The 22113-nt window shown below is 42.7% G+C and overlaps 2 protein-coding genes across 2 annotated transcripts; both read right to left on the reverse strand.

The window, feature by feature from the left end:
* Positions 1–207: 207 nt before the first annotated feature.
* C3H6orf163 (chromosome 3 C6orf163 homolog) lies at positions 208–7575 on the reverse strand. The gene is made up of 5 exons (XM_050893678.1): positions 7428–7575; positions 5197–5291; positions 4535–4642; positions 2081–2283; positions 208–703 (listed from the first exon to the last, which is right to left on the reverse strand). Exons 1-5 carry the CDS (start codon positions 7573–7575, stop codon positions 208–210), a joined length of 1050 nt encoding a protein of 349 aa, XP_050749635.1.
* A 2879-nt stretch (positions 7576–10454) lies between these two features.
* SMIM8 (small integral membrane protein 8) lies at positions 10455–12782 on the reverse strand. Its single transcript, XM_050893682.1, has 3 exons — positions 12766–12782; positions 12081–12222; positions 10455–11120 (listed from the first exon to the last, which is right to left on the reverse strand). Exons 2-3 carry the CDS (start codon positions 12198–12200, stop codon positions 10962–10964), a joined length of 279 nt encoding a protein of 92 aa, XP_050749639.1. The 5' UTR covers positions 12201–12222; positions 12766–12782; the 3' UTR covers positions 10455–10961.
* Positions 12783–22113: the final 9331 nt, after the last annotated feature.

Genomic DNA, 22113 nt, shown 5'->3' on the forward strand with positions numbered 1-22113 from the left:
TCTCAAGAAGGACTCAGTGGGAAGCTCCTCAAGTGCTACATGTTCCAACCTCTGCCCTAGCATTTGCAAAACAAAAATTAATGCATAATTTCTAAGCATGGCTCATCACTTCATTATTTAATATAACAGTGGTTATTTTTCTCTGTATCATTCTAACCACACTCATATAATTCAGTGAACAGAGATGAATTTATTTTTCAGCATCACCTATTTGTAGTTCTGTTTACCCATGGCTGTGAATCTCATGCTTCTAATACTGGTTCTCTTATATTCCTTGTCACTGTCCTCTGCTTCTTCTGGGGTGTCCTGCTCAAATGCTTTTCTGAATGGCAGAATAAAATCTGCTTGTCCAGGGGACAGGTTAGGAAATGTGGCATCAATATACTTTTGAAAAGCTTGTCTTGTTGCTTGTATTTCAGTTTCCAGGCTGTCCTTCCAATCTGTCATCTTTTCCAGTTCTTGCGTGAGAGTCTTTACATGTTCTTCTGCTGCTTTCAGCGTAACCATCACTTTTTCCAGCTCATCAAGATGTAGGGTCTCTGCTTCTTTGAGCTGTTTTTCAGTCTCAATCTGATTCTCTTTTCGTGTGATACTCAGGGCAATATTAATCTCATGACATTTTTCTTTGTTTAATTGCTCTATACTCTTATGATACAGTTCCTCAGCTAACATACTTTCTTCTTTGAGTTGCTCTAAGTGCTTTCTATTTAAAAAAGAAAAAGAAGAAAAGATTTGTAGGGAACACTCATTATTAAAGATTATTTAAAAAACAATTTAAGTCTATTCAGGTTGTTGTAAAACCTCTCATTCAACTATAAATATACATGAAATCAGCACTTGATGTAGGACCTCTGAAACAAAATAGGGTAAAAGATGGCCACTGATGACGCAGAGAAAGGCAGCTGCAGAAGATTCTATTTCTGCATGTGTTGCATCCAGCGATAATTTAATGATGCTTGCTTCCAAATGAAAGATATAAAGGATTACTATTTCACTCTTGATTCAGGTCTCTCTTTGAGCTAGCACTTAAGTACACACTGATTTTCAAAGACTTTGAACAATTCCGCCCCCAAGTAAAAATGCTGTCTTGAAGTGAAATCTAAGAACTGATTTCTAGACTACAGATTCATCTGTAATTTTAAGTGGTACTGAGAACATCTTTGTGCTAGCACGTCAGTAATAAAACATATAATTTATATTATGTAGTCAAAACATTCTGGGTGCTATTCACCAGAGTTGGCTCAGGGACATGTAAAGAATGGTGCATCAGGCATCCATTAAGGTTACTGGGCCAAATACTTCAACATAGAGAAAACAATTTCTGCCTTCTGTTATTGCTCCCTCCACTTTGCTGGAGATATTTTTGCAGAACTCTGCTAACATGAGAAGGTAAAGAGACCAGCTAAGTTTATGCAGAATGTAATTCATCTTTGTCAGAAAGGGCATGTTTTAGTAGTGAAAATGACGGTATTAAACAATGGATCAAAGCTTAAGTGTGACTCTGTTCAGAAAAAAAAAAAAAAGCATCTTACAAAGGAACACACCTGAACTGATCTTTTCATTGTGAGAGTATAGTGTTATTTTGGTGTTTGTGCTGTCAAAAAATGAAATGTATTCTACTCTTAAGGGAGAGGGGTGTGTTGTTATTTTGACATCAAAGCTGTTTAATTCACAACGCTTAATCTATACGGCTAGAATTTCCTGCGCCCTGCAGATCTCCATATGAACACATCTTTTTTAGTTTTGCATAGATGTCATGAATGGCACAATAGGCCCCTGAGATCTTTATTTCTGATGACTCTAAATCAGCCATAAAAAGCAAAACTTTTGGATCCTTGGTTGGCTTTGTGATAGTTGCTTTTAGGAACAAAATATGTTTTATTTCTACATGGGGTGTCAGCAAGAGAGAGTGAGCCTGCAGCTCTTGCTGGTCACTTGACATTTCCAAATACGATTTTTTCTAAAGGGTCTATCAATCTTTTCCTAGAAGACCCGCATCTGAGCAACACTGATGCAATTCCAGTCATTTTCTTTAGCAGAGCATATTTGCCAGCAAAGTCAGGGGAAACACTAAAAGCACCTGTGCTGCCTGGCTGCTTCCTTCAGGGCTGCCTCCCTCTCCTGTCTCCTGGCTTCGGCCACCGCTTGCATCTTCTCCCGGGCACACTCCATAAGGGCGCACTGAAGTCTGTGAGCCATGCGCTGCTCTGCAGCTTCAGCCTCTCTCTTCTGCTCATCCTCCATGTACTGCTGCATCTCTGCCTTTGCCTTCCTCACCTCTTCCTTAAGCAAAGTTAAAAGTAGATGTAAGTAGTGACAACAGCTTATTGGTCAGTTGTCTTTAAACAATCCCCAGCAAAGCCCAGCAGAACAGACTTCAGGAAAATATTATGGGGCAATTACAGTGACTTACTGTAGTATCATTCCACATCATCCACGTTTTCTACATAAGGTGCAAGAAGTTCCCTGATATATTTTCTTCACAAGCTCACATGGCCGGTGGCATGGTTTTAGAGTGAGATGGAGAAGCAGCCTGGTCCTTGGTATGCCTGTCAGCAAGATATTGCTCGGGCTGATAAACAAAGGTATGACAATGCTAATCTTAGATGGTCTGGATGGACATAGATATATCTGGAATCTCAGACAACTCAATATATACCAGTATACCTCTGTTGCCATTATAGGCCATGTCAAACTCATGCCAAGCCTGACCATCCAGGAAAGCAATCTAACTCACTTAACTTGCTGCCCAATGATCTACGCTGCTTTGCCACCATTCACAGTTCTTTCCAAGACCCCTGACAAGTGCATCCTCTGTGGAAGTGGCAAAACATTATTGGGAAAGCTCTGGCTGCTTAGCTCTTGATGAGTTTTCTAATACAGGATGAGCAGAGTTACATGAGGTTTGCCGTAAACCTTTTGCACGCCCAACTATAAGCTCTGTATTCTGTGTATTTTTGTAGATACTGGTTGTTTCTCTACTGCTGACAAGTGCAGTGACAAATAATAGGACCTGCCTACAAGAAGCCTAACTAAAGCCATTTGACAATTAGTGGTGGTGGAACAGCCACATCAGCACTGCTGCAAAAAGCCATTCCTGAGACTATCAGCTGAAAGCAGTTGTCTTTGGCCTATCCTACACTTAAAAACACTTCAATCACTCATTCAGTGAGACGTCTTATTGGCTGCCACTATCTGTTTGCTTAGACAGATGCTGAGTAAATTTTCTGCCACCACCTCTCCAAGCTGGCTGCTAGTGAGCAGTTAGCTCACTGTTAAGACACCTCTTAAAATGAACCGCAAGAAACACAAACCACCAGATCTAAACCATCTTGCAATTACTTTAGGTATATCTGCCTCTGCTTTTGTTTCACCTGTGGAATTCTGTATCTGCTCCCTAGTCACTGGAGCCAATGCTATCAGGACAAACGGTACATGTTCAAATCCTGAGCATCCAGGTCTACAAAGATATATAATAGGCTTATGGAAAGTAACTGAACGATTAAACATGAGGAACTGAGCTTCTGCCAACTATTGTCGGCAGATGCTATGACAGCAAAAGACAGAGCTCCCTTGGAAAACAGCTCCATAAAATGGAATGAACTCAGCCAGAAACTTAAGACCACTGTAAACCTCCCTGCTTTTCCTCTTGAGATGCCACGCACATTGCTTTGACTTCCTGCAGTATAAACAGACAGCTATTTAGGAACTTGTATAAAATAAAATTCCAAAGCAAAACACTCCAGCAATTCTTTGTGCGCCCTTCATCTGCTGGTGGGAGGCTGCAAGACTAAGGATGACAGGTGTTAGATGGACTGCATACTGCCTGACTGAGGAGTGCCTGGATGCTCTAGGGGTAAAAAGCCCTGTGAAGCGGTGCAGAAAGCGGGAAGGCTCAGATCCAGAAGGCAGTTGCCTTCCTTTCTCTTTGTGTATCTCTGCCTCTTTTCTCAGATATCCAAACAGCCATATAAAGCATGTGCTAAGCATATATAGAAATTTAAAGCTACAGTTGGTGTGCTTCATTTAGGAATATACATATGCTGGCAGTTTTCCTTCTCCTCCACCCCACTTAGGCTCCAGGTTCAGTAAGTCAGTTAAATACCTTTCTAGCTTCGATGGACATGAAACTTCAGGACAGATTTAAAGTTAAGCCTGTATTTAACTGCCCTTAAGAAATGCACCTAATCAGGTTCAGTGGCTAGCTGAATCAAGGCCTGACAAGGAATTTTCAACAAAGTTCACAAACATCATTCAATTAAAAAAAAAAAGTGAAACGTGCTGAGAGGGAATTAAAAATCCAGCTAGCTCAAGCTGACATCTCATCTAGCACAAAGCCAGTCATCTTTCAGGCCAAGTACTTCTCCTGGCACTAGAGTTCAAATCTCTGATGAATGAAGGTCCTGGTTATGGCGAGCATTAAAAAAAAAAAAAACATTTTTTTTTTTTACATAGAATGGCATTCTTGGTTGTCAAACACATGGGTCTGTCATGCTGGCTGTTTCCACAGTAATGAAAGCAAACTGGTTCATACCCTTAATTCCTTTCCAAGTTTTTGTTTAAGGTCTTGTACAAAGGCACTGTGGTTAGCGGCTGCCTCTTTGAGAGCTTTATCCACTGCATCTTTCTTGCGCATTTCAGCCTTTAAAACAAATTATTATTTGAGTATAGCTGCTCACATTCTAACATCCTATTAAGATGAAGCAGAGGTTACATAATCAATAGTTCTGTATTTTCTATTTAAGAAATCAGAGCAAGTTAAATTTAAAACCAGATGGCAAAACACATTTTGGCCCATTTGGCAATTTTATTGCAGTGATTCCTGTTAAAATATGGCCACACAATAGCATTGAGCCGCCACAGTTGTAACCACTATACATATATATAACATAAAGGGCAGTTTCAGACTCTTACATAGCACTATGGGGAACAGCTTTAACAACCGATAACTTCTGTGTGCTTTAGAGGCCATTTTCAGACCAGATGTAAAATTCGTTATTAATTCAAAGTATGCTTTGCTGTGATCAGAAACTGGAGAAATATGTGCACACAGAAATCAGTGGACAAAGGAGGAGCTGAAATTAATGACAGCTCAGTTTGAGTGACCTCAAAGTTCTTTATTAACTGCCTTTACACTATAGCAATTATTCCAAAGAATAATCATCATTTAAATGACAGGAGTGTAATTTAATTTACCTGAGACCAAAGTTCAGCTTTTACTTTTTCAATGCGCTCTTGTATCTCTGCCTCCTTCTTTTCATGTTGTTCTTGTTGAATGTCTGCTCCAATCTCTGCACAATCAACACAAGCAGATCATGCACAGCAAACAACCAGAGTGCAGAAACCTGTGCCTCCCTCCTGACCCCTTTAAAATTAAAAATCAAAAGGCTAAAAAACACGCACTCTCATTTCACATATAGGAAAACACAATTATTACTGCTTGTGCAGTTCCATAAATGTAATAGGAAGGTGCTGAACCCAACTCTCACCTTCTAGGCAAGGCTGCACAACAGGAGAGCATCACAGGTGTCCCTCCCGACTCCTTGTCCTGATGGCCATCCATGCGGCACAAGCAATAGGTCAGTCCTCAGCTTTCTTGGGAATGATTCACCCGTTTCTGTCTGCGACCGAACCTCGCAGCAGCTCAGGGGATGGCTTTGCTCCCTTTAGATGCTACGGGTGAGACGGTACCCTCTTTGGCTCCCTGTGCCCTCAGAGTCCTCCAAGGCTTTCAGCAAGGTCTCTTGCCCCGCGATGCCCTCAGATTCCTTCATGCCACTCTTGGGGCACACAATAAATATTCTCAGGGGGATATGGCAGAATATTTCGGGTGTTTGGAACAGAGCATGCACATACAAAGCAGTCCCTCTGTCTCCAGGGCTGCTGTGTCTGTCCAGGGCCCAAGCAGCCCCAGTGCTGCAGGAGCACAGCTAATCCCTTCTAGAAAGGGGGAGCAAAGCAGCATGGAGGTGAGCCACACTGCTTCCCAGGGCCTAGGCCAGGGACGCTCCCTTTAGCAACATGGATGGGCTCTAAGTAAGATGTTAGCATCACCCTCTGCTCCTGTGGACATGCTGTGAAAGCAAGCGGGTAGCCCTGCTAACTCATTTGAAAGGCTGGTCTTCAGCACCAAGGATTGCCCAGAAGAGAAGCCACTGCAGAGGGAGGTGGATAAAGATGCCTTTCTGCAACCCAAAACTCCCTCCCAAACAGAGGAATTTCAGATCCTCCCCCTCTGCCTTTCCTACTCAGTGCCAAGCCTGGGCATTGCTTTGGATCCCATTCTCTGTGCTTGACAGGGCCAGAGTGTCAGATTTTCCTGAGTTATTATACAGGAAAACGAAAAAGGAATAGAGCCACAGGAGATGTAGCTTTCACACATCCACTGGAGGATTAAGTCTCCCTCTTTCCCTCCAGTCTTCTTCCCCACTCCACATGGGTGGGCAGAGTCCTCTCATGGAGCTGACACGAAGTACACGGAAAACAGTAGCAGGATGGGACAAAGGGGTCAACTGATTTAAATCAGCAAAACAGAAGTCCAACGGTGCATAAATCTTAGCAACAAGCATGTTGTGCTCTGACTGCACAGCTTTTCCCCGGTCCATTATATGAAGCAGTGAAGAGAAAGTAATTTAAGAAGAGGCTGTCTTTGGCCTTCTGGACCTGCTTTACACTGCGTGTGTCAACGCAGGGCTGAAGCCTCGTGTTCCGAGACATGCATGGCACTCACCCTGCTGCCGGGGCTCTCAGTACGCTGATAATCTCTTCACATTGTTTAAAATAGAAACCAAGCACACTCCTCTTCACAACGTACATTAATTAAAATGCACAACATGATTTCTACAAAACTTTACACTGCTGATCAGAAACCTCTATGACAATTAGGCATAGCATATAAAGATACTTCAATTCTTGCTATATCCTCAAACATATGAATGCTACCATATGCTTTCCTTCATCGTTGAGGTTATGATTGTGGTATGCCAGAAAAAAAATCAAACCTCAAGAGGCTCTGCAGAGCCTCAATCTAAGGTCAGCAGCCAGAATCAGGTACAAGAAGGCAGGATTCAGGATAAAACATCCCAGCTGTGTCCTGTTGAAGGATGAGGGGATGATCTTTGCAAATGTTAAGTCAAGCATTCTTCCCAAACTACTTGAGCCTTAGAAAACATTTGCTAACCACCTTACAGCTAATTCTCTCTTGCACTTCATTAAGCCCAAATCTGAATCCCTTCATGCACCACAGGACACTGACCCTGTCCCCTCTCTGAATATACTGCATTTATTAATATTCAGAAGGTAAGTGCAGTTCTTTCTTACCAAGATGTGAATACCTTCACGACTGTCAAGAACAGATGGATAAACAGCTCTTAAGGAGTTTTCCTAAATCACAGATTGCGAGGAAAGGATTTCAGAAACAAACTTACCCAATATATCACGATGAGTGTAATATCGTGTTCTGAAAGGCTTATACTCCCGAATCCGATCAAAAGTAGCGTTGGAAGGTGGTGGTGGTATTATTTTTGAACACACAGCACAACAAACAAAGGAGTCCAGATCGGGACTTCTAATCATTGTGGTATTCTCATATTTTTCTGTAATACAGTTACTAAAATGTCAGAACTCTATTCCTGATAGATCTCTGCTTGCAGGCAAAATGCTTATTGTTGATACAGAAAACATGCACACCGGTGAAGAGAGAAAAATCATTGACTGTTACTTTTTACCAACCGAAACGTTTGCCTTCAGATTAGGATTCACACATGCTGACAACTCAGTAACATGCTGTAGGCAGATGATGAGGGAGGGTTGTACGAAGTGACCCCTTCCAGCCTTAATACAGCTCCCTACGTAGCAACTGTTACTGGGCAGGGCTGGCTTTGCTCACAAAGAACTAACTTTCTCTGGTAATAGTTAAGCAGCATCACAGCAGGCTTTGGTTTTTTAATGCATTTTTTTGGTGTTGAATGTCAACAATTCCTATTCAAACCATGCAGTCTAAGGAGATTTTAGGAGCAGTACAATAGCTACTGTTTCAGATATTTGAACCATAGCATTTTGTCGCTGTTCTTGGTAAAGATGTGAAAGCCAGCACAGATAATAAGGAATCGGCAAAAACCTGAAAGAGCCTCTACCTGGGAAATCATTTTGACTCACAGTTCCTGTCAAGCCAGCTATCATCCACTGTAGATAATTATTACTATATTGAAGATGAAATTGAGAAGAGCGGAACAGAAGAAATTGTATCGGTGCTGTTTGCTTATCCTCCAGATGCATAAGGGGAGCCATGCTTTCAGAATTGAGCAAACAAATTTTGTTACTGATGTAGTTTTGTTTGGGTGGGGTTTTTTTCCCTTTAATCCCTATACACACATAGTTTTTATGATATAAATCAGGTACTTAAAACAGCAAATGCCAGTATTGATACTATAACACCCACTAATTTACTACATTCTTCTCTGTATTTGCACTGCTTTATCTCCTTTTAATATATAATTTTTGTAGCATCAAGAGAGTTACCTGTACAGCAGCTGCCACAAATAAATATGGAGAAGCTCCTTAATAATAAGGACAAGTCTAAAGACTCACTCTTCCTTCAACCTGGGCAGCTCTAAATTAACCTGGTTAACAGGACTTGACTCCAGCCAACAGATAAGGGGCCACATCTCAGACAGCTCTTCTGTGAAGTGCCATTGGCATGCACATCGCCTAGAGCCTGCCCGGGTCAGTCCCACACCTTTCTCTTTCACCCCCTGCTTCCTTTCCCCCAGTAACTTCCAGATCCATATTCACTTCACAAAACATAATTCAGAATTTTGAGAACCCAAACCCTGCATTATTCCCAAACATGTGAAAATGAGAGACTGGGCTTTCTCAGTTCGAACCATCTGCAGGTACAAGGATCAAAGTGTATATTTTAAAAGCCTGCAGAAAAACAGGTTAAAATGCTTACTGTAGCACTGATTTTGGAATAATTTAGTTAAATTCATGCAAACATACGAGACTCGTGCATTTTAATGAACTGAAGAGAGCTAAAATCCTGTGTGACCCTTTTTAAAAGAACAGATTAATTCTAAAGCTCCATCACATCCTATCAAACAAAACATATTCTACAGGATATGCACAGCATGTAACAGCTCTGAGTATTTCATCAGTTCACCTGGAAATTCCTTCACCAATCAAAAGGCAAGTAGTTTCCTCACCTGCAAGCTTTTGGATTTCCTCAGGACCTTGCTGTTGCGAGGCAGCTAGGCTCACAGAGGGGAATATCCTTTTAAAGGCTGTAAAAATGCTGGGTTTTTATAGCTTTATCAAAGGTAGAGAGCTCACTTCCCTTTTCAGGAAGGAGGTAGCCAAATCAAGGCCCAGCTGAATTTAGGATACAGGTCACTATAAAACGTACAGGAAGAAAATCACAGGTTCAAAGCCAAGGATTTAGAGGGAGATACAGAGAAATCCCATAGAGCAACTGCTGTCCCTCAAGGCAGTCGGTCACCTTTTTTATCCTCAATAACAGAATCTTTCGATAACAAAACCCAAAGCAATTCCCAGAGTGGCAACGCAGATGTCCCTGCATGTTCTTTCTTCTTTGGTATGACAGAAGCCACCTTGGCCAGAAGAGGGTTAACAAAGAGGTCTCTCAGCTTCTTGGGAGCCCTTGACGGGGCTTTAAATACAAGGAGCTGAATGGAAAAATGCAACCGGAATGTTAATACGGGTCCATGGTGGAAAAAGGGCACAGCCTGGTATGTGCCCTCCCACCACGTGTTCTGGAGTTTGGTTAATGCGATACCATCTAGGAAATGTCAGGCACACAGAAGTAGCTAGAGAAGCTCCTAGGAGAAGGCCTCAGTGCTGGAACAGGAAAGCACCCACCTGTACAGTTTGCTCAAGGTAAAGGCTCACAGGGGACTGCCTCACGTGCTAAGGAAACACCACAACGCCCACCTGCCCTCCAGCCACGCTCACAGCATACTGCCGACGGGTCACCTCCAACCCACGCGTGGGGCTGTTCGGCAAGACTGGGCTTGTTCGGGTGGATACGTTCTTTTCTCTGTGTCTGTAAGAACCTGTTGATTTTAGACTTTCCATTCCTTATTTCGAGTTCAGTAACCTATAATAAATTAATGTTATATAATGTACTTCGCAATATAGAGAAATTTAATTGTTGAATGCAGCTTAAATAAGTTAGTCCTGCTGACTAGTCAAGAACACCCCACAAGCTCTGGCTAACCTGGAGTTACACATATTGATTGGCAAACTGATACTGGTATGTTCACTGATCTGCTGTCCGATGCCAAACAGGAAAGGTAATGGCTGAGTTCTTCCTGCCTTTCTCTTGGCAGAAGGACTCACTTCACTTTTTCTCCTCCATCCAGCTACTGATTTTTTTTTTTTTTTTTTTTCATTTTTAAGGAAGATTATATTAGCATCCAAAGATTATTTTGGCCAGTATTTTACAAATTCCTTTATTAAATAAAACCCTTCAATGACTGCTTTATCAGATCTTTCTTGCCTTAAAATTATTTTACTCGCACCACTGTTAATTATCAACTTTCAACAGATCAAGAGATCAACTTGTTCTTTTCACACACAATACGTTATGCTTTCTGTTTAAAAAATAAAAGAAAAACCTGTTTTCACTTAATCAAAGCAAAGAGAGAAGTGAGCTGAACCATCATGTAAATTTCTAAGGCATTTACCAGTCTTGACTGCACATCCGAGGTAATTTCACATCTTCTGACATACTATGGAGATCGCAGACAACAGTTCTTAAAATCACTTTTATGTTCGCATGTATCTTAATTGCAATTTATTTGTACAGGCATGGCGTTTCATAAAGGAACTTAAATTGGATTATATAGCAAGACAGACATCCATTATTTCAATGGACAGAGAAAAAAACAGTAGTTGCCTTGAAAAGTTCTGTGACTGATTTGCTGATTTCCTTCCTTATGTTCTCAGTCCCACTTGGAAGTTTTCCTCCTCATATACCTGGACCCCTCACTGTCGATTGCTTCATAGAGGTCCTTTTTATTCTCTACTGTTGCATGCAAATAACCAAGGTAGGCCACACAGAGGGTAATTGCTATGAGTCCAAATGCCATCACAGGTTTGTTCTGACAAGAAAAAAAAATTAGTATGTGTTTTTAGTCAAAATGTTTTTCATTCAACACAAACATTACATTCTTCTATCTTAGCTTAGAAAGTAAACAGTGAACTATTGTGACATCTCCAAAAATCATCATTGCCTTCTTGCAGACTGATCCAAATGACTTGATAACAAAGTCAAGCAAGAAGGGAGACTCGACTTTCTGATAGCAAAAGGCATTCCCTTTGAAAAAGAAGACTCTTTCTGGAGAAAGAACATCGCACTGCCCTGTGCTCTGTCTTTTGCTGGTTGCAAATGCTGCTTGAGCATGAATGAACAGGCCAAAACCAATTACTAAAGGTAACTACTACAAACTTCTAATAGAATTCATCTGGATATACTACTGGGACAATGCACTCTGCTTCTGCCAAGCAACCTTGATTATATTCCTCTAAAACAGATCATGTATTATCATCACAAAACCTACTTTTATTATATGCACAAAATTTCAACCAGTCTTGCTGGGTTCTGCAAGTGTAAATGAAACCTGAGTATCATCAACTTAATTATAAAAGCAAGAAAAAGAAAAATCCAGAATACTGAAAAGCTACCAAAAGTGCTCTTCTTTCATATCAAAAAGCTTGCATTTTATGACTTGTTTCCTTTTAAATATTAAAGGGGACTCTTATTACTTAACCTGTCAAATTACACAGGTAACATGCCTGTAAACAGTCTTTCTGAAAGCAACTTGGCTAGGTGCAAAAGAATCAGACAATGTAACAGTGAAATAAAAGCTGGAATAAACACTGTAATGTTCTGGGCTCTTAACAATCAGAGTGGAAAAAAAGTAAAAATATTTTTAGTTACATTACTGAGTGGTTTGCATAACGAGAGATGGTTATATAATGCACACAGAATGGCAGTGATTATTTTAAAGCAACCGCGTCTCTCCAAGCATATTTAGTTTTTCTCAGAATGAGCCTCTTACAGGTTTAATGAAAAGCTCTGGATTCACAGCTCGGAAGAGCATAGTTGTTTGAACATTCCTCAGTCCTGGTTTTCTCTCTTTGGGTGTTTCATTTTCATTTGGAGGTTTGGTGGAAGACATTTTAATTAATGTTGAATACTTCCTAAAAACAGAATGAAAAATAGATGTCATTTTTATAAAAAACTGAAAGAACTACATTCACTGAATACGAGTTCACACTCAGCTTGTCTTCTTACAGCATGAATTTTAGTTTGTGTATATATTAACAATTGCCTTTGGTGTTACCTAATATTCCCAGCTTAAGCACACTGATTTTCAATCTTGCCAATTTTGTGCATCCTAAAATTAACTTTTGGAGATGCACATCTTTATACAGCAAATATAAGTATCCTGATAACGGGCTTAGGGTTTTTTACTTGCCTTTGGCTAATGCTTTAGCTACCTGCGGACCAAGCTGCAGTCTTCAGACCACTGGCTAAAAAGACAATGCCAGGGAACTTTTTTTTTTTTTTAAACCTTACATGTGACAGGACAGCCCACACCCCATTGTAGTGCAGTCACTCTATCCACCCACCCCAGCAGCCTCAGGTCTCAGGTCTCACTTTTACACACAAGGGGCAGCTGACGTGCAAGACGCCACCTGAGCAAAGGTGAACAAAACACGCCCTTGGTTAACCCCGCTTACTGAGGGGCAGCAGAGACACGGTGCTAAGGATCCCCCTGCCCCGCATTTTACACAAGTGGAGCACAGCCGGGATCCAGGGACAGGATTCACGAACTCAATCCAGCAATTGCCCCGGGCCTCCTCCCGCAAGGCCCTAGGCCCAGCGGGGAGGTCAGGGCAGCGCGGAGGTCGGCTAAAGGCGACCACACGGGCACAAGGCACTGCCAGGCACAGGGTGGCAAACCGCCAGTCCATACGCAAGGCGCAACCGACCAGCAGCTCAGCCTGACTCCCCCGTACCGGCCCCCGAGCAGCACAAACCGCGAGGGCGGCGAGGGAAAGGGCAGAAACCTCCCCCAGGGCGGTGAGAAGGCTCCTGCCGCCACTACCGGCTTTAAGCCGGGGACGAAGGGGGCATTTTCCCAGAGGAAAAGCCCGGCAGGGACGCCCGGGACATAACGAGCAAGGCCAGGCCGCCGCCGCCGCCACCCCCGCTGTGCTCTAACGGCGCCTCAGGAGGCGGAGGGTGACGGTTAACGCCTCGCGGCCAGCGCGCGCCATCCCCCTCACCCCCCTCCCGCACCACTACTCACCCCTCGCCGCGAACGGGGCCTCCCGTCGGGGTGGGGGGGGGGGGTGGAAGAGGGCATACCTGCGCCTGCGCGCTTGCGCCCCCTGCTGGGCGGAGGCCGCCGGCGCGGGCGGGAGGGGTGGGACAGCGCCCGGGACAGCGCCCGGCCCCGCCCCGCCTCGCCAGTCCCCTCAGGCGGCCGGCGGAGCGGGGGTGGGTAGGAGGAAAATGTCTCCCTCGGACGTTGTTGTGGGTCTTCCTCCCCAAGCACAGCTCCAGATAATAAGCGGGAGGTGGGGGAAGACGCTGGCTCGGTCGGAAGAGGAGCACTTCACCGCTGAGCCACTCCTCAGCGCCTGGGCAGGTGCGGTCCCCCGTGACCCCCCGGCCCGGGAGCAGGTGTTGGCTGGCGAGCGTTGACTGTTGGCCCCCGGTAATGGCCAGTCCCTGGTAATCCCCTGCAAACTCCCCGAGAGCTGCAAAAGATTCGTGCAGTTGGTGTAAATCTTGGTACTCAGGCTGGCAGCAATTATATTTTAAATGGGAAATGGAAAAAGAGAAGCAGTGAGATTTCCCCCGTCTGTTGATCCCAAGTGCTGGGATCGGGAGGGGTGTTTAATGCAGAGATCTATCTCTGGGAGTGCAGTTGCTTGAGCAGAAAAATACACTGCGATTTAAGCATCCAATTTCTGGTATTTAGATCTGAACTCAAGATTTCAGGCGTCTGGAAACTCCTGGTTACGTAAATGCTGCTTTGCGGCAGTGTTTTGTTTTCTATTATTGGTAAACAGTAAAATTAATAAAATTACCCGGAGTCCAGAGGAAACAAAGCCCATGCGATCGCATCTGCCTGCTCATGCCTCCATTTCTGTCTCTGCTGACTTGATGCCATTGGGTGGTTTCAGCCGCGTTAGAAAGAAGGGTAGAAACTTCAAACTTTGGAAAAACCAATACCTGGGAGGTAGGGAGAGACCCAGATTAGTGCTCCCCTAGGTAACAGGCGGACAGAACTGAGATGTGATGGGTAATATGACAGAGATTCAGCTGCAGCCAGCTGGTGAACTAGTACCTATGTAGTTCTGGACTCACCAACCCCAGCTCACACTTTGCCATATCTGGAGGGTGTGTGAAAGGACTTTGGTGGAGCGTCTGGTGATTGCAGTCACAGCGGCAGAGGAGGACAAACATAAATGTAGCAGTATGCAGGCTGTCAGAACTGCTTGCTCCATGTTTTCTTTTGCAGTAATCAAACTACTTTTTTTTTTTTTTGAAAGATGGCAGAATAATAGGATATTGCAGGTTAACTTGTCCCTTCTAAATCCAGACAGAGTATCTAAAGAATTTTTTTTGCTGTGTGTAAATATCATGAGGTGAGAAAAATAGTAGGGAAATAAGTTTTGGTGTCAAGAGAGGATTGAGTGGTATGTCTGGGGTTTGTGTCAACATTTAATTCACAACATACCATCTGCTAATCTGGTAGCTATTGTTTTGGCAGCATATGCCACACAGCTGATTTTGTTTGGAAACCATTGCTGCTCTTGTTTGTTTTCATGTTTGTGTAACTGAAAGAGGCCGATACAAGTTTTTTGCATGAGCCTTGGTTTTTGGGAAGGTAGCTTGGTTTTCTTGAGGGAAGGGGGAGTTTTTACAGTACTGTAGGAGACGTTCTGCATACAGCTTCCACGTAATTGACGCATTGTATATGGGAATGCAAAACATTTACGTCACACTGAGAAGTGCACTCGCTTATCAGCACGTGCACCTCTTCCCAGCAGTTACTGTCATTAACTGACTGCATCCATGCAGATAAAACTTCTGACCCAAAGTCAGCCAGGGTCATGACAGTATTTTCCAGGTTGTGGTAGGATGGGTTTATGCCAGAACACATTTGCTTGATAATGGTGGCAAGGAAGGTTAGGCTGCTGCTAGTTCTCTAGCACTTCCCATCTTTCTTACAAAGGACAGGTAAGTCCCAGACATCATTGATGGGGGAAGAAATCATACACAGTAGAAAGAACACCATCAGCTGGAGAGAAAATATTCTCCATATGAAGAGTTGTGGGATAAGGCTTTATGCGTAGAAAGAGAAGCAGAGAGGGACGTAGAAACAGTGTTGGGTTTTGATGTGAACGCTGGTACTTGGCATATGTTGAGCAGGTGCCAACTAACCAGATTAACTCTGCAGCGAGGAAAAGCTTGGACTGCTTACTGTTTCTAGTTTTGCTTTGTGACTGTGGGAAAGTGTCTTGTTTTATCTTTAATGTGAATATTATGTTGCTATCGTCTGACCTAACAGGATGTTGAAATGCTCAATCCATCAAGGTTTATAAAGTTGTCTGGCATCTTGTTATAGAAGAGACTCTATAAAGGGCAGAATTGTGAACATCTGTGGTATTTCTGAGTCACCCATCCTCTTCATATCTGAGTATCTCTCCTGAAAAGTAACCATGCAAAAAACCCTTCCTTTTCCAAACCTGAGGCTGTTACTGAGATCTATTTTCCTTTTAAATAAATTCCTTTGGGATTCTGCATTCAGTATTGTGCTGTATGCCGTGGCCATTCAGAACTTAATAGCAGTTTCTGCTTTTCATGGGACTCGCATCCCCTTATCGTTTGAGCTGCCGAAGAGCCTCTGTAGGGAGCAGAGCAAATCTGATGCTGTGTCCTGCAGACGTCGTTAGCATGCGATAGCCAGCCTAATGCAGTCCGGGGAGGAGGAGCGTGCCTCCGCGTCTTTGCTGATTCACCTCACAGCTCCTGCTTATTTCAAGTACCGCACAAGAACAGAGCTTCACATTGTCTTCCAAACAAAGACAGGACGCCTCAAGCTACCGATAAGCTTATCCTTACTTTAGAGACACAGTTACAGAGCTGTTGTGGACAGAAAAAATTCTGTTTGCCTCAACATTGGGACTTCAGCACTGGTATGACTTGTAGTGAGAGGAGCAACTTCCATCACGTGTTTGTTAGGGTTTTCATACGTGAATGTGTAGTGTGTATTTGCATTCCTGTTTTGCCTGGTTTTTACAATGTTTTATACACTGTATAAATACACGATATTTTAATTAGAGTTGACAATTGGGACTTTTTTTGTCCTGAACAAGTCTGGGGGAGAAGGGAAAAGCAAAAATTAGGAATTACAAGTACTTCCTCCACCTTACTCACAGCTAATGGTGAGGGGAACCATTATTGCACTGAGGCATGTGAAACAGTATTGCCATATTAAGGACATAATGCAGAAGAAGAAACAATGAGATCTCCAGCTAGACAGAGGTGGCATTGAGAGCTTTCTGTGTGGTTGTTGCTCAGCTCATGTCAGTCTCAGGAGCCCTTACGCTGCTTTTCAGCTGCTATTGCTCGTTTGTGTCGTTCCCATTGAAAGAAAGCGGAGTTTTCAGACATCAGCATGCAGTGGTTGGGACCCTACCACTCACAATCCAAAACAGTTTTAAGGCAATATGCATTTTAAAAACAAAAATCTGCTAGAGTGAATCTTCTGTGTTTCATAACATTATGTGTATGTCTTTTATAACACTTGTTAGCCAGCTGTGTCTCTGAGAGACAAACAAATCACCCAGCTGTGCTTTCCAGCAAAGATTAAAGCAATTGTTATTCTTCAAATACCGATCAAGCTTATAAATCTTTTTAATGGAATTCAATATGGAAGGGAAAAGGCACTTTGTTTGGTTCTACTTTCATTAATGAGTGAGCAAATTGTTTCCGACTGGGAACAGAATAATATCAAAACCCAAAGCATCCCCTCTGGAAAGAAAAAGCTCGTTTCTACGAAAAAGGAAGAGCAGAGAAACATGTGCAGCACTGAATTTGCTCACTACAATACCCAGCCAGATACCTTACAGTGGGGTTTAAAGACAAACTTGAGCTAATCTAAGACTGCACCTCCAAAAAGAGGGGGGGCAAGGGGAGACCTGTTTTCACTTGTGGTTGCTGTGGCCTTCCTTGCATGAGGACTCAGAATTGCTCAGCCTTGGAGTATGCCCATTTTGCTCCCTGGTCCAGCTGAAAACTAACATTGCCAGAAAAGAAAAAAGAAGAACAAAGTTTTTTTTTCAATTGGATGGGTGAGACTGATGTAAGCAGGGCAATGCAGTTGGGAAGGCAGTTGGAAGTGGGGGCACAGACCAGGACTAACCTCTGCCTGCAACACTGGTGTTCCCAGTCAGCTTAAGCTGTGGTAAGTTAAAATCCTTCAGCTAGTGCCCTCTCTGATCTAGGCACCGTTCAGATCTCAGGCAGGGAACATAGCTCCTAGGAAGACTCTGGAGGGTAGAAATTTCACAGGTTTAACAGAATGAACTCTGTAGTAAGGGACTCTGACACTGTAATCTGGAGCTCTTCAGATTTTCTGCACCTTACAGTTGTCTTTTAATATATAAATACCAACACGTAACAAAATACAGTAGAGAGTGGCAGTGTCTAACATTTATATACTAGATACGATGGGGATGTAACTGTGGGTGTCATAAAGATGCTTAAACAGCTTTCACATTTAAGTGATGGGATTGTAACCACACAGTTCCGATTAATAAAAAATGGGCTGTTGGGGCTTTTTTCTTTTCCATCTCTATAGGACAGTTACAATTGCTCAGATGCCTTTAATGCCATAATAAAGTTTAGATTTAAAGTTAAATTTTAGCTTTCTCAGTACTACAGGTAATCACAATATTCCTACAGTGATTTTGGCCTTAGATTTACTGATGTGAACTGAACCTTATTCAGCCAGCCGTGGCTTTTGTCAGGCATTCAGCAGCAGTACCGGGAGGAAGACGCTCGCCTGGCAGGTAGCTCCCTCCAGCAGGCAGCTGGGAGGCTCTGCATTACCTGCCGTCCAGCTCCAAGCTCTGGCACCTTTGGTCACCCTCTGGAGGCATCAGCTTCTCTGGGGGACAATACCAAGGTCCTGATTCAGGCACATGTGTTAGGCTATGTGATACCCTTCTCTCCGTAAAACTACTGAACATTTACATATAATTCCCAGATAAAAGACACAGTAAGTTTAAGTTAAATAAATTATACTGTGAAGAATACCTTTAAGAGGCAAGGAGTTCAGTCTTTCTGCTTTTTTTGTAATGTTACTCAGCAGTATAGCCACATCCCAGGTAAAAATGAGTGCCAAAGCATTGACACTTGATAAGATGCATAAGGCGGGACACAAACACTTACTCCATTGCTTAGTCATTAAAAATAAAGTTATGGCCTTTCTGGTGGGGAGTGGCTCAGCTGCCTAGTCCGATGTGGGAACTGATTAGCATGTACAGTAACCAAAATACATTTTAATAACAAAAAACGGGCTTCAGTTACTTGGGAAAACCACTGTAATTTCAAATTTTAATAGAAAGACCTGTCTGAACATTTCTGTAATGTATTGTTAGGAGTAATGTGTCTAAAAGAATATTTGTCTTTAGCGGACAATTTACCTGCCCAAGAGAACCCGAAATACAAATCTGATGTAAAATGTCAAAGAGCAAACAGGGTGGGAGTTAAGGCTCTTGGGTCAGTTACATGATTTCAGAAGGTTACTGTAATTCCATACAGCGGTTTCAAGTTTTTCACATGGACAAAGTTCTTCTGAAAAAAATGTAGAAGCCATACAATGAAGGGGTGCTAAGAGTCAAGAAGTATTTCATGAAGGCCTTTCTTGCTATTTTGATATTGCAGTAAAGTTAATATTGAAGAGAGAGCATAAGTTGGATGAGACAAAAGTTAGTAATGAAGCAGCATGTGAAATGGGGAGCTAGCCGGATCCTCCAGGTCATTCCTGTAGGAATGGCATATGAAAGGCAGGCTCTTCGCGGGGAGCCTTCTGCGCGTGTTCATGCAAGATTGATGTGGTCAAGTGACTTCTTGGCTTGCAAGCGCACAGGCTACACGTGTCTCATAGAGGGTCACTGATCATTGCCTGCTGCTTTGGACGGCCCAGCATGCGTTTCTTCGGGTTCTGCCATCGCTAATGTGAACGCGCAAAGCGTGCAGCGTTAGAGCTGATGCCGATGAGCACTCAAAAGATGCAGATAAAGCCTGTGACTTTAAACAATGCCTTAGTTTCCTTGTATCTTTCTGATGAGACAAGATGCATTATGGTTCTAGTTTGAACAGTGTGCCAGGAGAGATGATCAGGTTTCACTCGTTTAGTTTATATTACCTAGGAGACGAGCAGTTTCCATTTTCAAGGCTTAAAGCAGTAACATCCTTTCTCGGAAATGAATCGTTGATTGTTAATGCCACTAGAAAGCTGGGGTCCAGCTGTAATCGTTCACTGAGATGCAGGTAAGTTAGAGTTTCTTGCTATAAAACATAGTTTTACCGAATGAGAAGTTGTTTTTCTAATGTTAAACAGGCTTGATAATAGCCTCGTGAAAGTGTCCCATCAGCCAGCATAAACCACAGATATAATCCTCTTTTCTGCACTATTGCAGTACTTTATAACTAATAAGGAGTTACAAACTGTAATGTGGCCATTGACAATCACTGTTCAAGCGGAAATCTTTTGACTTTGTCAATTCATTTTTTTTACAAGTTGACTAAAGCGTTACAACAGTTGCCTGAATGGAGCAGTAATACTTATTAATGTTGAAGATCTTTTGCTGCAGAGAGAGTTTTTGTTTATATTGGGAGAGCATGGGAGAGATGGGTTATCTGTTTGGCACGAAGGTGATGAGAAATGCAGTAGTAGTTGTGTAGGCAAAATATAGACATCATGACTTCAAAAAAAAATTAAGTCCTTTTGGCTACTTCTGAGTTTAATTTTTTTTAATTACACAGTTTACCAAAGTAACAAAGAAAACAGTGAACTGTGTCTGCCCTCTCTCAAAACCCATTCATTGCTGCAGAGGAAAGACCACAGCAATTAGCAGCTGGCAAAGCATCACACTCAGCAGCTGCTGGGTTATGAAGTGGTGTTTGCGGTTTCCCTAAATACAAAACAAGACGGGATTTTGCCACCACTGGCTATAAAAAAGAACGCCAAGCGTGCTTAAGGTTATGAAGCCTACTGAAGATGTAGTTTAGAAGTGATATTTTCAGAGAAGTGAATGTTTGGCAGCTAAGATCCTGAAGCCCAGAAAGGAAGGAGATTTGCCCAAGCCATTGCAGAAGCCTATGCGAAAGTCAGGTGTAAAAGCCAAACCAACCAGCTCCGGTCTAGTGCTAAATGACCAGCTGAGCCCTTTTCCATCTAGTCTTTTCTTTTCCTTCCTGTAGTCAGTTGGCAAATAAATACCTAGGCTGATGTTTTTACACACCATATGTATATTTTAAGCACTATTTAATTGTTCGTGGAATTCTACTTTTAATATCACAGCACCCAGAGGTTTATCTCCCAATGTATCAAAGGGCTTATTTCTTGCTCCGAGGAGTTAAAATTTAATAATAGGCATGAAACAGTGAGAGGTTAGAATCAGTAAGCTAAGGAAGATGAAAGCAAGGGATGGGGCTATGAAAGACCATGGCTCTTTTCTTAGCTCTGCCTCTGATGTGCTAGGTGATGCTGGATAAACCACATCACCTCTCTGGTGGACATCTCCTCCTCCACAGCACGTGTTTTCTCTGCCTAGATTGTTGATGTTTTGAGGAGAGGACTCCATTTCTTATCACACGTTAATGAAGGGTTCATACCAATGAAGTTCAGTCTAAAATGTCTATAGATTACTTTCTGTCGATCTGTGAGAGAAGAGCAAGCTATTGCCAGTACCTTTACATCTGCCATTCAGGGGCCTCCACTTCCAGTGGAAGCATCTGGAAGATGAAATAGCTGGGAAACCTTTGGCTCACGTCAGCCTGAGAACGACGGACTCTGCTGCACTACCACTAGCAGCGGTCGTGGCAGAAGTGAACAACTTGGTCAGCACGCAGACCAGAAAGGCTGTGTTTGCTCATGGGTTGTCAAGCCTTACCTGGCTTGTTTCTGAAGAGCCTTAAAAAGCAATGAGTATTAATACTATGTTAATGTTACAGCTTTACTTATTTTATGATAAGAAATGAGTTGTCTGAATAAGGCAAGGTTAATTTTTATGACCTCTCTGTTTTCTCTTGTTGGCTCTTTCATGAAGACCTGGAAATCACCTTACATCGGCACTCTCACCGTTGAACAACAAAGGCATTGCAAGGTTAGTGACTTGTAGCAATAGTTTTTCAGCTCCTATCGCAGACGTGCAACAGTCTGAATAGCTGATGCACGCCCAGCTTGGCAGGGTGACTTTGAATGGAGTTGTACTGCACCTTGGTATTCCCAGAAGGTTTCCTGCTCCCTCTTCTTCTGTAGCAGAGCACGGGAGTAGATGCACCATACTGGGGTGGAGGTGGGGGCTAGTCGAGCTTCCATCAATTTAAGAGCAGACTGAACTGTCAGGAACAGTATATGCACAACAAAGCCTTCTTAGGGCCAGAGAATGAAGCAGATCAGTGTTTCTCAGCCTGTGGACCTTACACCTCTGGTAGTCAGTAAGGAAGCAGCTGGTAGTCCATGAAACAAGCACAAAGACTCAGCAGCCATAAAATGGATGTGCACTTCCTTATATCAGCAAACAAATAAAATAAGGGGAAGATGCAGTTATTAAATGAACATCTGAAGTTAAGCTTCATTATTTGGTCGTTTATGGAAACCATTGTGCCAACGCTTCTTTTTTTTTCTTTTCCTCATAACAGTGGGATGATCCTTGGTGTTTAAAAAAAAAAAGCACTGCGATGATGTTTTGATTAACTTGTAAAAAAAATGGAGAGGATGAACTCTCAAGATTGTTAACAGCTCTACTTTCTTATGATCCTATATCATTCTCTGT

This window comes from Gymnogyps californianus, chromosome 3, assembly GCF_018139145.2.
Source record: "Gymnogyps californianus isolate 813 chromosome 3, ASM1813914v2, whole genome shotgun sequence".
Taxonomy (NCBI): domain Eukaryota; kingdom Metazoa; phylum Chordata; class Aves; order Accipitriformes; family Cathartidae; genus Gymnogyps; species Gymnogyps californianus.

Bases quoted from the DNA above. Each gene is read 5' to 3' on its own strand.
- C3H6orf163 (XM_050893678.1), bottom strand. From the start codon at position 7,575: ATGATTAGAAGTCCCGATCTGGACTCCTTTGTTTGTTGTGCTGTGTGT. The intron at 5,292-7,427 runs GTAAGTTTGTTT...TTGATTGTGCAG, and splicing joins CACTCATCGTGATATATTGG to AGATTGGAGCAGACATTCAA. The intron at 2,284-4,534 runs GTATGAACCAGT...ACTTTGCTTAAG, and splicing joins AACTTGGAAAGGAATTAAGG to GAAGAGGTGAGGAAGGCAAA.
- SMIM8 (XM_050893682.1), bottom strand. From the start codon at position 12,200: ATGTCTTCCACCAAACCTCCAAATGAAAATGAAACACCCAAAGAGAGA. The intron at 11,121-12,080 runs GTAAGAGGCTCA...TTTTCTTGTCAG, and splicing joins CAGAGCTTTTCATTAAACCT to AACAAACCTGTGATGGCATT.